The sequence below is a fragment of the Ptychodera flava genome, chromosome 7 (genome assembly GCF_041260155.1).
Source record: "Ptychodera flava strain L36383 chromosome 7, AS_Pfla_20210202, whole genome shotgun sequence".
Taxonomy (NCBI): domain Eukaryota; kingdom Metazoa; phylum Hemichordata; class Enteropneusta; family Ptychoderidae; genus Ptychodera; species Ptychodera flava.
In genome coordinates, this window is record NC_091934.1 from 46,460,423 (window position 1) to 46,476,828 (window position 16,406).

A 16,406-nucleotide genomic window follows, 5' to 3' on the forward strand; every position below is an offset into this window, starting at 1 on the left:
GTTCTGTGCCTATTTTTAATAAGACAACCTGTGGTCATTGGTCACAGACTTTATGTTTTCCATTTCTTTACTGATGGGTACATGAAAAATGTAAAACTACTGGAATTTTACTTTTTTTGTCCTTTTCAAAATGAAAGGTTGGTAGTTGCAGTGTGTATGCTGTATTACAGAGAACACCACATTAACCCGTCAAGCCATTTAGCAAAATGCCTAGTGAGACAGGGAGTCATTTGGCCAGATAATATGACATTAAACTGGTCCAATAATCGTTTCCATTCAAGGTAATATATTACCAGGTCCATGATAACAAATAAATTGGCGATCAACTTCACTGGTTGGGTACAGCAATTGCAAACACTAAAATCAGCGAGTAATCTCAATCGCTGTCAATCATGAATTATTCTTCATTCGATTCAGTTTATTTTCTAAGATACACCATGAGAGAAATGGTTTGTACCACTGTGCGATGTTACGCAGCCTGTAGTATCAGTATCAATTTTTTGGCAAGAGTTGGGCTTCCTGCTGACTATTGTATTACAATCGCTGTACCAGACCACTGAAGTTGACCGCCAATTTACTTGTTATCTGGCCAAATGACTCTCTGTTTTACAAGGCATTTTGCTAAATAGCTTGACGGGTTAATGTGGCATTCTCTGTAAATGGTAGCACTTGGAGGGTTGACAGTGTGCACATTGTTATTGTTGACAAGAGGACATATCAAGTGCTGATAGTGGCTAGCTTATCTTCAAAATAATTAGTTATATTCTGATCAATGACTTCTGCACACATTACTTGGTGATAGTTGAAGAGTTATGTGTGGAAACTTACTTGAAATGTTTTTCTGGTTTTCCTCTGAGATCTCTGACTAACCACTGTGAGTTGTAGGGATCCTGTGGTGGCATACCCCATCTCATTATGGCATTCAGGAATGCCTTGCGTTGACGAGCGTTGAACCCAAGTACCTGAAATACATAAAGTACAATGTTATGAGAAGGAAAGCTCTGTGGATACTGCTTCAGCTGTACCTGATTTCCTACTGGAAATAATGAAATCTCTGATGTCTTCAATTGTTTTCAGGTCTGAGTGACATTTCTGTGGTGGATTAGCATTATGTTTACTAAAAGTAACCCAACAAACACAAAAAATAACTTCTTACTGGACAATGCACGACTGTAAATTGGATCTTAAGAGTACATTTTTAGTATGTACTTTGTTTAATTATACTTCTTTCTTCCAATGACAGTCTACTATAAGTCTGTGTTCGTGCTGCCCATTCGCCACGTTCGCAAATGCAAACTGAAATCAGAAGTGGCGAAAAAAAATCGATCCTAATTCGCCACAGTAGCGAAAGTGATTTTTGTTTAATAAATATGGCAAAATAAGAAAAACGTGGGTTTTTTAGTCTTTTGTTGATCTGCGCTTCTCTTTCGGCGATTCGCGAAAAAACTATATCTACTTCCGTATTGTTCTCTCCGACTTACGCAATAGCAATTGAGCCAAGTCTCGCGAGAGATTTGACGTCAATTTGTATAGTGTACAGCATGCATGTAAATGACTATCGCGAGAATTGAAAATTTAGACAGACGCAATCGAGCCCCTAGTCTCGCGATAAATTTGACGTCATTTTGTCTAGTGTACAGCAAACAAAGCGAACACTCGCGAGAATTGAAACTTTTGCTACAGCAGACATACGCATTTTAATCGCGGTCACAACGTTCGGTGTTGAAATTTATTTGCATCGCGGTCTAGACGTTCCGTGTTGCTCATTTTAATCGCGGTCTTATTTTAATGGTGGTCGATTTGCATCGCGGTCCTCATGGTCCCGTATTGATGTTCATTTAAATCGCCATCCCAACGACGCGTTCCGTGTTGCTGTCAATTTGCATCGCGGTCTCGACGTTCCGTGTTGTTGTTCATTAGAGAGGTTTAGTTAAACCTAATCCTACGTGTACGTCTGAACTTCTCAGACTGAAGGCACACAGTGGCGTACGCGTATCCGTGCTCAGTTGTGAAGATTTTGGTTTAGTTGCACGTTCCTGATGATTTTGCAGCATTGTTTTTTTTCAGAAACATACGAAATTCGTCTAAGTTTTAAGAAACAATTAATTTCTCTAACCAAGGACTATTCCAGCTTGTTGTATCCTCGCATTAAATTTACTGACTTTCTGTAATACAGTTATTTTATATGTGGTTTAAGGAAATCTTTGTGACAGCTTCAGATAAAAGGTTGAATTAGACAACAACATTTCATTTATGTCTGGAAATCATAACACGTACGTCTTGTACCAGTGAACTCTATGGAATTTTCTGATATCAAAGATGTTTGCTAATTTACAATGATACTTAACAAGATTTCCTGTCTAAATTCCCGGAAATCATCAAGAAAATCTAAAAATTACTACATGTAATTATGACTACGTGTAGAAGTGTCGTTTGATGATGTTCCGAACGTCTGTGCCACATGTATGCGACGTCTTGTTATAACGTGACAAAGACGCTACGCGTACTGATGGAATGTAACATGTAAGTGTAACCAAACTTCTATTTTAATCGCAGTCCGAACGTTCAGTGTTGCTTTCATGCTGTTGATTTGCATCGCAGGCCCAACCTTCCGTGTTGCAGTTCATTTAAATCGCAGTCTCAACGTTCCGTGTTGCTGTCGATTTACATCGCAGTCCAGAATCATGCAATTTCCAGTGTTAAAATGAAGACAATTGGAAACAAGGTTGATGTGTTGATAGTTTATTCTTGTGCATGCAACCGACACTGGAGATTATAGCATTATACTATTATAGAAAGCTTTGTTTTCGTAAAAATGTGTGGCTAATAAAATTTGTCTGTGGCTAATATAAATTTGAAACTATTTGCCACAGTGGCTAACAGCTTTCCAAACCCAGCGCAAACACAGTAAGTTACCAAGTCTGACTTGGTAGCAACTTGTCAGGGTTGCCCAGTTGGTATGCTTGACATAGTAAAGCAAAGTAGTTGCCTCCTGCATTGTTTACTGTGTTTGATAGCATTTTATAGTATTGGGTTACTACTAAAAAGGACTTGGGATATAAGAGTAACTGGTGCCTGGACAATTAATGTTCAGTTTAACTAGATGTAGATACTGCTTGGTAAGTTCATGGTAGCTTACAGCTAATTCCCATCTAAGAGAAAGAGGGTTATATACTTTTTGACAGCTGTGAGGACTCCCCTTATAACTCCCCCCTCCCCCCAAAAAATTACACAGATTTTTGATACAACACAAGTACACATTTGAGCTATTTTTCCTGAATGCGTGAGAGAAAGTAATGAACAAAGGAGCCATTAAAGTTTGTCCTGCCACCCTTTAGCAAACAATGAACTTGTAATTGCATACTCTAAATATGGCAGGTTTCTTGTTGAGTTTACTCTATGTCTGTAGACACTGCAGAGTGTGGATGAATTTCCACACTGCTATGCTACTGACAATACTACACACAGTTATATGGGCTGAAACTTTACTGTATTCCTGAATAAAGTTGCGTTCAAACCAGAATTCAAACCTTGTATGAGTAAGTTTGGTAGAAAATAAGTTTTGTCATTGCTAGTTTTTTTCATTTGCAACAGAGAAAACTTTCACACAACTTTTCTTATCAATACCAGAGCAAGATGGCTATAATACCAAATAAATGAGTTCAGGAACTCACATTTACCATTTGGGACAGACTGCAGAAATGTGCCTCTTGATTCTCAACTGAGTCAAGAAGGCTTACTTTGACAGAAGCAAATTCACATATTGGAAGTACTGACATGTATGTAGGGCTGGGTGTAGAGAAATGCAGAGATATTCTGAAATTGACTCAAGCTCAGAAATACCGTCATTCAGAAAACACACTTGGATGTGGTAGTATGATTTACAACATCAAAAGTACATTCTCAACAATAAAATCATTGTCATGTACTGTATATGAAAATATCACATGCTACACAGATCACATATTGTAATAATGACAGAACAGTCACAGCTAGAAATAGGAAAATGCTAGTTTTACTATTCATTTGGATTAATTTTCCAACCAGTGACAACTGAAGGACTTTGTGTGACTTTGTGAGTTCAACAGCTTACCTCAATGTTACCACCAACTCTTGCCAACAATGGAGGCAATCGTTCTCTGTCCTTCTCTGACGCAGGTCGCCTTCCCCTGCGAGTTTCCGTTTTCTCTTCAAAGTCCTCATCGTCTTCTTCCTCATCGGTGTGTGCTGAAAAGTCACTCTGATAGTCACTCAAATTATCTTGCCAGGCTGTGCAAAAAGAAGGTAGAAAATCAAAGAAATCAAAATAACTGGGAAAAGAATTGACCACAGCCAATACCAGTGTTCTCAATTCCATGTTTAAATTAGGAGTTGTACTTAAGGTAAAATGCACCTCGGGGCCAGGACAGATCCTTGGAATCTCAAATTTTTCAAATATTTTCCTGGTCAATCATTTGTGTGAACTCACTTTGAAGCTCAGGAAGTAAATGAAGCCATCTTATTTTTGAGAAATTTTTAACCCCGAAAGCTAACACAGGAATGTTAGTTTGCTAGATGACCTGATTTTTATACTCAATTTTGAACGAGAATGCTTTAACACTTTCCATTGGAAAAGTTTGGGCAAAAAGTTTTAGTCTTTTGGTTTCAAGGTGCATACTACCTTAAATTCATTTTCTGTAAAATGATTGAAACATGATACACAACTGTGTTGTCAAAATTATACTACCAGACAACAGACATTGATCTGAATGTGATCATTCGTCCGGCATTTATTGTCAGCACAGAACCTGCTACCTTAAGATATTTTGAAAGCATTATAAAGGTCATTTCTGGGTATTCATGGTTTCAAATCTTGATAAAATATGACTTGCATTCCCAAGGGTTTGTACTGTACCATGCCTGAAAGGTACAGTGTGGTAATATTACGTCAATGGGTGAGTTTCACCCAAATTTATTATAACTCTAATTTTTCGACTAACCATCAGAACGTGGTTCTTTTTTAGCTCCATTGTTAACAATCATAATTATTTTTTTCGATTGAATTATTGGAGTGATCACAGTAGTATGAGTCTGTCTTAAATATTACATATATAATTCTAGATTTATAAATATGGTATCTATGAAATCTGAAAACTGATCTACGGGGAAGAATACATTTTTGTTTGGTAATAATTGATACATGTCAAAATAACAAGAGTTGAAAGCAAATCAAATATCACAGCTGTTGATAGTCTACATACATAGATGGGAAATGTCATCTGCAAATTATATGACCATGATGCTTGTACTGATATCAAGACTAGTAGACCCACTTGAGTTCTGTCACTGGAAAGCTGGCTACAAATACAATGGTGGTGATGTGATGACATTATCTAGGCAGTTTGTCTGACCCTAATCGGAGTAAGTTTTGGGGGCACTACTGGAATATCACAGTCTCAGTAACTATGTCAGTGATATTTCAGTTTAGTATTAGTTCATCTGTTGAGAACACTGGTATTTGGATCTGCATACAAATTATTCTTAACTGCTGGGGAATTGAGAACACTGGTATTTGGATCTGCATACAAATTATTCTTAACTACTGGGGAATCTAAAAGTATCATGCAAGACAAAGACAATTACCGGTATCTTTTACATTTACAGTCACTATTTGTTCCATGGATACCACACACTTTCATCTTAAACCTGTCCATCCCCAACTGATCGTCATCAAAAACAACTGTCTGGGCCAAACCATTATGATGAAAGGGTTACACGTACAGTTCAAAGATAGAAAACTTAACCCTCTTTCTCCCAAGTGGTATTTATTTCTATGGTTTGTCTATGGAGCCTGGTAGAAAGAGGATTACCCTGTCCTTCCTTTTCTTTCCTTTTTCCAATCAATATCATCTTGTTTCCCATGTCTGTATTTTCACTGCTCAGACAGAATGTTCATACAGGGGCTGAAAACTGTAACTTTTTGGAATCGTTGGTTAGGAGGTTAAAAGATGTCTCCTTTGGTATTCACTGCCAGGAACAGTGACATTTTTACAATACAAGGAAGTATACATTACTGTGCTACTCTATGTTTCTATGAGTAAAATATCATTAACATGCATTATAACACTTGACAATACTCTATGGGGTGTGTACTACAAGATGCATTACTCTTTTATCTTTTGAGATACTGTATGCTAGAAATTGTAAATCATTACACAATAATTGATTTTACTACTGACCAAGATAATTTTTTTTTGAAATTCAGAAAAAGAACTGCCAATAATTACGCAAAAAGGACAATTCCTTGCCAGTATGTTTCAATACAAATTTACACAAAGAAGCATTGTTGTTACAATTCCACATATTCCATCAATATTTGAAAAATATATCTGAATTTACAGATAATTTATACATATACAGACAAGTTTGGGCTTTTGTCAGTGACTGGTCCCTCAATGAGTTGAACAAACAGAGTTATGAGTACAGGTCACTGACGGCCATAGTCAGAGTTGTCCTAAATACATACTGAAGTACTTGACCTTTGACCTTCTGAGCCACTGTAGGTGATGATACATGCACTCATCTTTGATAATTGTTACATTGTGTACAACATCACTGTCTTGGTGGGCATCATTGTAATTGACCTTTGACCTCCTGGGTCACACAGTTGCATTGTGTACACCACTCACCCTCATTGTCTTGGTGGGCATCATTGTAATTGACCTTTGACCTCCTGGGTCACACAGTTGCATTGTGTACACCACTCACCCTCATTGTCTTGGTGGGCATCATTGTAATTCACTTGTTTACGAACACGTTTTCCCTTTCCAAGAGTCCTTGCCAAATCTTCCTGCTGTTGCTCGTAATGATGTCGGAGTAATTTTTCCCAGTATGACGGATCAGACGGTTCAAGTTCTTGTTTAAGTACCTCTGTCTCTATCTCTTCCTCCTCCTAATGAGAAACAAATTTGAAATGGATTTGTGAATGCTCAGTTTTTTACAGACATACTAAACTCACATTTCCTGGCAGGATCATTTCATGGCAAGAGATATTTTTGTGTTTGATTGCACCCTAGGTTTGAGATGTTATACCTTGCATAAGTGTCAGAGCACAAGAAGTCACTTTAAACTGCCTTTGCAATCATAATTTTTCCTTTGATTTATACAACAATTGCACTGAATGAGATACAAACATGTATGTATTGGCAGGGCCCTATATTGTGAATGGACATAGGAAGAATATTGCTGATGACGTATCAATCTTTTCATAATGGACTTGAAAATGAAAACAAATACACGATCATAGTGAAATGATTTTTAATGTACAAAGCTCTTTATCTAGCACAAATTCATGAAGCTGAGCTGAGACTATTGTTTGCAACACTTAATGTACTTCTATGATGTCATCCATCTTCAAGAAGCCATTCCCTGATTGGTAGTTGTGGCAAATCACATTGTAATTCTTTTCAAAACTACCATTCACAGGCAAGATTCTATTCTTCTATGATGTCATCCATCTTCAAGAAGCCATTCACTGATTGGTAGTTGTGGCAAATCACATTGTAATTCTTTTCAAAACAACCATTCACAGACAAGCTTCTATTCTTACCTCTTCTTCTTGTGCATCTTTCATGACATAGCTGGCCACTTTGAATGATGTCAGGTATTCATTTGCAAAGAATTCTTTTTCTTCAATTCCTTCTTTGGTTCGATCAAGCAACTCATTGATAGTTTTGTCATCCCAGTGGATAATACCCTCACCACTGTCAAACTCCTCTGTTTGAATTACCAAAGAAAAATTAATCAGTAAATGACTGCTTCAAAATACGAACTTGATTGAAAAAGAGAGGACCATAGTCAATAGAAAACTTCAGAAACATTTTATGCAAAACGTAAATGCATACACAAAATGCAACAATCATGTGCATTGGTTAAAATGGAACAGGAAGCCAACAATGTACTTCAGACAGTTACAAACATTGCTCAATGAGAAACAACACAGCAAAGTGGAGTTTAGTCTCTCTGATAAGAGGTCCCATTACAAGGGCTGTACACAAATGAATTTTGATTTGCGTAAAATGTATCAAAACTACGTATAAGTTATTGTAAGGTACCTCAACATTAAGGTAGACAGCACCTTGGGCACAGACAGATGGACTCTCAAACTTTTCCAATATCCTTTTGGCCTAAAACTTGTGGGGGCTCGTTTTGAAGCTTATTGGGTAAATGAATTATCGCCAGCTTGGTTTTGTGAAAATCAGGTACTTAATTTCCTCATAGAGATGACACAAGGATGGTAGCCAGTTTGAATTCCAAATAACAGTAAATATTAAAGTATTTGTTCCTCCAGTACCAAAATTCGCCTGGTGACGCCTGATTTTTATTCTCAATTTTGAAAGAGAATGTTTGAAAGTTTACTACAGGAAAATTTGAGTAAACGTTTAAGTCTTTTATTTTCGGATGCAAACTACCATAATGGTAACATGACATCGGGATGCAAACTACCATAATGGTAACATGACATCGGGATGCAAACTACCATAATGGTAACATGACATCGGGATGCAAACTACCATAATGGTAACATGACATCGGGATGCAAACTACCATAATGGTAACATGACATCGGGATGCAAACTACCATAATGGTAACATGACATCGGGAAATTAGCAATATGAACTGACTAAAAAGATACTCCTAGATGTCCAATAATTACAAAGGATTTTACGTCAACAGAACCTGTTATCATAATGACCTGAATTTTTCAATGACAAACCTTTTGTAGCGCCTTCCTCTTCTTTAAAAAGTTCCTCTGTACCAAACTTGAGAATATCATCCAATTCTTTCTTACTCATGGCTCCTTTAGCTTGAGAACCCAAACCAGGCCTTACAACCAAATGAGTCAACATCATCTTTCTTTTGGCAACCTGTACATGTCAGACAATAAATTAAATTTATAATTTCAATTAATTCTTTTAACCTTAAAACTACTAAAAATTCACATACCGTTATGCTAATATTTCAGTCTTCCTGATCTTTCTATCTTCAAATAGAATTGAGTTTGCAAAAAAATGTTAACCAAAGAGAATTGAGAAGGAAAGCTTTCCTACCCTTAACATGTAAATACTGAGAAAATCTACCTTTTAATCAAAACTTTCAAGTAATTTTCTGTATTATAGAGAAAATTTGCATGCTAGTAATAATTTGTCCTTGTTTCATTATCAGAATGTAACATGATAAATGCAGAAAATTTTCTCAAAAATCAGCAACCCATTTAATGAAGAACCATTTTTTTGCTTATACATTTTTGAAATTTTTAGGCATGAACAACGAAAAATAACTACACAAGTGACTTCCAATGTTACGATGAACAATAGAAATGATACATTAATTGCTCAGATGACAATCTTCAAAAACACCCATGCATGCTACAATAACAAAAATTTGTCTGAATTTCTACGAGTGGTGTCCGATGAGCAGCTATATTTTGTTTCAAACCTGTAACCACTAACAGCACTATTATGGAAAGGGAAATACTACAATGACGTTACCTGGGTGATTCTTTCTTCAACTGAAGCCCTGGTGACAAATCTATATATCATGACTTTGTTGGACTGGCCGATACGATGAGCTCGACTGAAAGCCTGGATGTCGTTGTGAGGGTTCCAGTCAGAATCATAGATGACGACAGTGTCAGCTGTTGCCAAGTTGATGCCAAGACCACCAGCTCTTGTAGACAGTAGAAATACAAACTGAGGTGCACCAGGTGCTGAATGGGGAAGAAATATAAACATCATGGTGGCTTTGAGCACTGGCAATGATTGTGGAAAACAAACCTTTGGATACAAATGAAAGTTTTCCTGGGGAGCCTATACCTCTGTGATATCCCTAATCACAACCCCTAACAAGATTACTCATAATTGACTTGACAGCCTGTCATTGTCCAATCGCCTACTTCACTCTAGACATACAATATACTCTGATAAGTGGTTTGTCTGATTGGACTGTTGATGTTGATGTGACTTACTTGGCATTGTATGACACTTCTGGAAAAATTACAAGATTTTCACCAGTCATGCATCATGTATTTTCAATTGCAACCCTCTGATTGCCAAATTTTGGCAACTAGAGTCAAAAAGGGCAACAGCAAATACGAACCATTAAATCTATCTATGGCATCTTGACGCAGATTTCCTGTAACAGATCCATCAATTCTTTCATATTTGTAGCCTTCACATTCCAGGAAATCCTCAAGCAGGTCCAGCATCCTTGTCATCTACACAAATTACAGGCAAACAAGGTTGGTCATGAAAATACGACACATTTCTGCCATCTTTGCAAGCACTTTAAAAACTTTAAACACACTACTGTATAAATTGACATGATTGCTCTAACTCAGCACACAGTACTGAAGATTTCCCATAATTCATCATGATTTGTACACAGAAACTCCTAAGTGAAATCTACTGTGTCTCCCATGTGTAGACAAATTCACAGACTAGGGTAGTTTTTTAAATTCTGAAATCGTACTTTTGAGGACACCATTCTTCTCAATTCCCATTGTAAATGATTTAGAAAAGTATGCTTGATTGAGAGAGGAGATAGCATTTTTGTAAAATTTTCCACTGATTGTGTCTTCAGCCATACAGAATAATGTAATGAAAAGTAGGGAGACTAGTTGCACCTGTTTTATGAAACAAAAGGATATTGATTTTTTCCAAACAGAAAGACAAAAGAAATTTGCATGCTAAGTTTCCTCAGAGAATGACCCCTTTAGTTTGTCATAACTTGCTGCCTAAAAGTATGGCATTTGTAGTACCTGCAGAATGTGACTTTTACCGTTATTTAATGGTTTCTTTGAAATTTATACTGAAATATCTGATCGTACTTTCAATAGATATAATTAATCAAGTATTTAGAGGTTCTATATTAATGCTTGGAGGCAGCACTGAAAAAGTTATAAAAATTTTAATGTCGTGTGTACATGTCAAACTGAATTGTGGGTAATTTATTGTACTGTACAGCAGTAGTCCAAGGAAAGTCCATACAAGGTGGTTAACAACTATCAAAACACACTATCCATTCACTATCCATTTTCACCGCTGTTCTATATTTTCGGGTTCTCTTATCTATCTCCTCTTCCTCTGTTGTCAAGAGGATTATAATCACACATTATTTTGGTGAGTGAAATAACAGTACGCAAAGTATTTTATCAACTTGCAAATATTTAGGCCCTCCCCAAACATCACCTGTCAATGCTCATTATCTACAGTTCAGTGTCTATTTTCAAAAGGTCAAAGTTACCTTTGAAATGATGCAGTTGCGTAAATCTTGAATTGTTTTTGCAAGTTTCTCAAACAGGAATTCAGATAGTTTAAACATGCCCGGAAGAGAACTAGTTAACACTTTTTATGACAGTCAAAGGGAAAAACCTGAAGATGCTTTCATTTTAACCACACAGACATGATAAAATCTTTAGCACCAAAGCTCACATACCTGGGAGAAGATGAGCACTCGATGGCCCCCTTCTTTGAGATGCTTTAGCATCTTGGAGAGAAGTTGTAGTTTACCACAGGATTTCACCAAGCCGGAACCTTCAAAGGCACCATTTGGCATACGAGGTGCTTCCTGGAAATGCAACAAGCCAGATGTTTGTAAGGTTCACATTTCTGTAGCAATAAAACTTGGGTACGATTAACCCTGTCCCTGCCAGACAGTATCACTTCCTCATCAGCCAATTCAGTGAAAAGCGGTATTGAGTCAAAACCATACGTATTTCCACCCATTTGGCTCGGTCTGTTCCAACAGCTTTAGTCCATAAAAAAATCATCTTTACAGTATCTGTAATTACAGGGGTCTTCAAATGTTCAATTTTTTGTTAAAATACACCAAATTGGACATACTGTACTTCACTAGTTTTACCGAACTTGACCTGATGGTGAAATATGAACTTGGCAGGTAAAGGGTTAATGTTGTTTTAATCTTGTCACTCCAATAATAATTCCAAATTGTCTGACAACGCCAGGGATTCAGCATGCTACTGAATTGCTCTCATTTCAAACTGTCTGACAATCCCAGGGATTCAGTACACCATTGAAGTCTCATTCCAAATTGTCTGACACTAACAAAAGAAGTTTATATAAGCTACCTTTGTATTTTTGTTTGCACAGGTTGATATTAAATATTTCAAATTGAATGTCATCAGGAGCTAAATGAGTGACCTTTCCCTGCGATCATTTGTGCTTGACCATTTTCAACAGTCTGAGAAACAAAACTTGTCACTGCAATAGAAGGAAATTCATCAGATATACGTAGCTATGATGATTTGTGACGACTAAAACGCATGATAAGATACTCACAGCAGCGGCAGTAGGGAACAGATAAGGATGGTTACAGCATTTTTTCAGATCCATCATGATATTCAACAGAGATACTTGATTGCCACCTTTTGTGTTCAAAGCATCAAAGTTCCTTGTCAGAATGAATTTGTAGTATTTCCTGTGTGAGGTCAAACAAAATGTGATTAGTGTACATGTACTGATTACCTGTCTGTGTGCTTAACCCTTTCACCCCAGTTCCCTGTATACAGGTCCAACTTTACCATAGAAAACAATAGATTTGGGACAAACCATGGTGGTGAAAGGGTTAAAGTAAATCTATTATATCAGTATATATTTCACCCTCCCTACACAATGGTTTGGCCCAAACCCATATTTATCCATGTAATTGTGGACCTGTTTACAATAGACTGGGGTGAACAGATTAAAATGATGAAAAACAATATAAATTGTACATGAACAACATTAACTAACGTTTATTCAAATATCCCATGCAATGAAAAATGTATTTTCTCGGTAAACATTGATGTCTTGCTAATTTTGCTTCTTTCTATAAAATACCCATACTTACTTCTGCATTGTGCTCAACTCTACACGCACAATAAATTCACTCTTAGATGGTATGCCCTGTGAGGAAATGAGAGAAGTACAGAAACATATTTCACTACAACATTCAGATTACTTCATAAATGGACAAGACAAGACACAGGACACAATCAAAACTGTAATTCTGTTACCAAAACAAGTCAGAATCAAGCATTGTTCATTTTAACACTGTCACATCCATTTCAATCTGTGGAGGTCTATCTATCTCAATCCATACCAGTCAATTTACATTACATGAAGAATTGTACATTTCAAGCTGATGATTGTATGATATATACTGTGTCCTATGGCCAAAGGATCAAATACTGTGTCCTATAGCCAAAGGATCAACTACTGTGTCCTAGGGCCAAAGGATCAAATACTGTGTCCTAGGGCCAAAGGATCAAATACTGTGTCCTAGGGCCAAAGGATCAAATACTGTGTCCTATGGCCAAAGGATCAAATACTGTGTCCTATGGCCAAAGGATCAAATACTTTTTGTGTCCTATGGCCAAAGGATCAAATACTGTGTCCTAGGGCCAAAGGATCAAATACTGTGTCCTAGGGCCAAAGGATCAAATACTGTGTCCTAGGGCCAAAGGATCAAATACTGTGTCCTAGGGCCAAAGGATCAAATACTGTGTCCTAGGGCCAAAGGATCAAATACTGTGTCCTAGGGCCAAAGGATCAAATACTGTGTCCTAGGGCCAAAGGATCAAATACTGTGTCCTATGGCCAAAGGATCATGAAAAATCACCACTGTTACAATGCAAGGTAAGTCAGGTTACCCACAATTCTCCTTGATTTGTGCACAACAACACTGTTTGCCAAAGGCTCATTCAATCTTATTCATCTCTCTACAATTTAAAAATTAAAAATTTAATTTCAAGATTATCTGCTGAAAGTATGCACCCAATTATCGATATTATGTTGCAAGTTGAATTGCCAGCCACAAATTGTAGGCGCAAGAAACTGCATACTTTTCAAGTCAAAGTAAACAACAATTGAGATAGTCTCATCAAACAACCTGTCTGACATGTTCTTTTGTCAAGAACATTTTAAAATTCAGTAGACATGATAATCAAAACAAAGCTGTCAGAATTTTGAAATATGGACCAAGCTGTATAGAGAAGAATATTGCTTCAGTTCATGATTTCAGTGTCTACAAATCAAGGAGAGTAGTGGGTAACATCTCTCACTGTGTGATGTAAACATAAAACTACATGAAAATAACATCTTCATACGAAAACACATAGTAATTTATGGTGTTCCTAGAACTCATTCTCACTATTACATGGTTTCAGATTTTCTACTCACTTGAGATACACCATCTGTAAGATATAAGACGGCTAGATGAAAAGCAAAGAGATATTGGGAAATATTTGACAGAAATGGCGTGACTGTCTTACATATCCTTACCTTCAACACGTCAGCTTTGAGACGTCTCAACATGTGAGGACCCAGTAGATCATGAAGTTTCTTGATCTGTTCTTCTTTGGAGATGTCTTCAAACTCCTCAAGGAACTGCTGTAATTTGCTGTTGAGGATGACAACATTTAATTTAAAACCATTGAATGTAGAAAGTACATGCGACAATCAGAAGTTGTTTTTAGTCTAATTATTACCCTGTGCATGAGACAATCAGAAGTTGTTTTTAGTCTAATTATTACCCTGTAAATGAGGGTAGAAAACCCTGGACTATAAAGCTTCATATGAAATCAGTCAATTTGGTTTTAACATTATATTGTGGAGATTTTCTTAGTCATACCAATTTGCACACTGGCAGGCTGATTCAAAGTTCCAAAAGGGTGGCAATGAATCTATTGATTGATAATTCATTCCTGCACTAATCATGTCTAGACATATGCTCAATATTGCATATCATATGGAGATCGGTCATTCATATACACTGCTCCTCTTCTATGGAACCAACTTCCAGACGAAGTTTCCTGTGCTCAAACTGTGGAAAGCTTTAAGTCTAGACCTATTTAAGAGAGCTTATTGTGATTAATTCTGTTCAGCGCCAGTGAGCATCCCCGATGGATACTAGGGGCTCTATAAATATTGTTATCTATCTATCTATCTATCTCAGAGTAATTTAAGTAATTTAAATTGAGATAAACACACGAACAACTACTACACAGGCTAAACTATGATCTATTACATCTGTGGAAAGGTCTTGAATTGCACAATCTATCATGAACAATTTACAAAGGTAAAACTTATGCTGTCTCCAGCACTTTGACACTTCTTGAAGAGGTGAAAGGTCAGGATTGGGTTGGGGTAAACTGATACAGTCCAACAGAACATTTGAGAGGATTATTCAGACGCTTGAAGTTAGTGTAACAAGATGGAAGACAACATGCAGAGCCAAAATTTCATTAGTGAAAGGAAAAGATTCAGCTTTTCTGACCAAAAGTTGAAAATGAAAATCTGTCACAAAGTACTAATATATACTTACACAAATCTGTCAGGGCTCAAGAAATTCAACAAGTGAAACAACTCTTCTAAGTTGTTCTGCAATGGTGTTCCTGTAAGCAGTAGTTTGTATCCTATCTTGTATGAAGTAAGGGTCTTGAAAAACTGCGGAAACCCAAGAACACCAAGGCTAAGTACTAGTGTCTTGCCCCAAAGACGCTATGATATGAATCTACACATTCCTGCTTACAACTGGAAATCATCGTAGATGTGCAGAGGGATATATATGAGACGTGTGTGTGGTATATGTGTATGTGTATTTGCTATGGTTTGGGTACACCAGTAATTAATTTGGAAACCCCTGTACCATTTTTATTGTCCCTGAAAGCGATCAATATACCAAGGAAAAACCCGTGTAACATGACTGAGGAAGACAGTGAATCTATCTCCCTGAATGTGAGTATGTCATTAAATGTCATTGGATGTACGCATGTGGTTTGAGAATGTTCATGGGACCATAATTTAGGGTCTATGATGGGACTAGGGCAGGGTTCTCCCCAGAGTTCCAAGAGTGTTAGACTGCTCATTAATATTCATGAAAATTAACATTCATGAAAAACTGTAACATTTTATATGCTTGTATGTTTACTTTCTTAGGGCTTGATGTACAAATAGTCCGTGGGCTAGAGGGGGTCTACGTGCACCCCCCCCCACAGGATAACAAACCTGTATTTTTCAGAACCCTTGGGTCCCTAGAATACGAAATGGAATTTTAACAGAAAAAATATAGGGACGCAATAGCTGTTATGGTCATGTTTTGAAGGGTACCGCAAAATTACGATTTTCCAAGCCAAATGCATTTTCGTCAAATCTGTCTTCTTGTAAGTCATGTGCTGAGCTCATTTTTGAACATAACCTCACTTGTTTGGTATCATTAGAAAGGGAATTTATTCTTCTTTAAGATGACATATTGCACTATGCAATATCTTCTACAGTTTTTGTCAAATATAACCAAAACTTACCCCTTACCCCAAAATTTAACATTACAAATTACAGAAAATCTCAAATTCTACCAATTTTTTAGC

The 16,406-nt window shown here is 36.9% G+C and overlaps 1 protein-coding gene across 6 annotated transcripts in view; it reads right to left on the reverse strand.

The window, feature by feature from the left end:
• Window positions 1–16,406, reverse strand: part of LOC139137702 (chromodomain-helicase-DNA-binding protein 4-like) — a 72,989-nt gene that overhangs the window by 19,548 nt on the left and 37,035 nt on the right. For 5 of the 6 annotated variants that reach the window (XM_070705938.1, XM_070705934.1, XM_070705937.1 and 2 more), the window contains 12 exons: window positions 15,365–15,486; window positions 14,323–14,440; window positions 12,890–12,945; window positions 12,340–12,478; window positions 11,477–11,608; window positions 10,139–10,256; window positions 9,532–9,749; window positions 8,757–8,907; window positions 7,589–7,755; window positions 6,748–6,931; window positions 4,094–4,269; window positions 829–962 (listed from right to left, as the gene is read on the reverse strand). In XM_070705938.1, the coding sequence (XP_070562039.1) occupies window positions 829–962; window positions 4,094–4,269; window positions 6,748–6,931; window positions 7,589–7,755; window positions 8,757–8,907; window positions 9,532–9,749; window positions 10,139–10,256; window positions 11,477–11,608; window positions 12,340–12,478; window positions 12,890–12,945; window positions 14,323–14,440; window positions 15,365–15,486 (1,715 nt within the window). The remainder of the gene's footprint in view (window positions 1–828; window positions 963–4,093; window positions 4,270–6,747; window positions 6,932–7,588; window positions 7,756–8,756; window positions 8,908–9,531; window positions 9,750–10,138; window positions 10,257–11,476; window positions 11,609–12,339; window positions 12,479–12,889; window positions 12,946–14,322; window positions 14,441–15,364; window positions 15,487–16,406) is intronic. The other variant, XM_070705936.1, reaches the window with a different exon arrangement.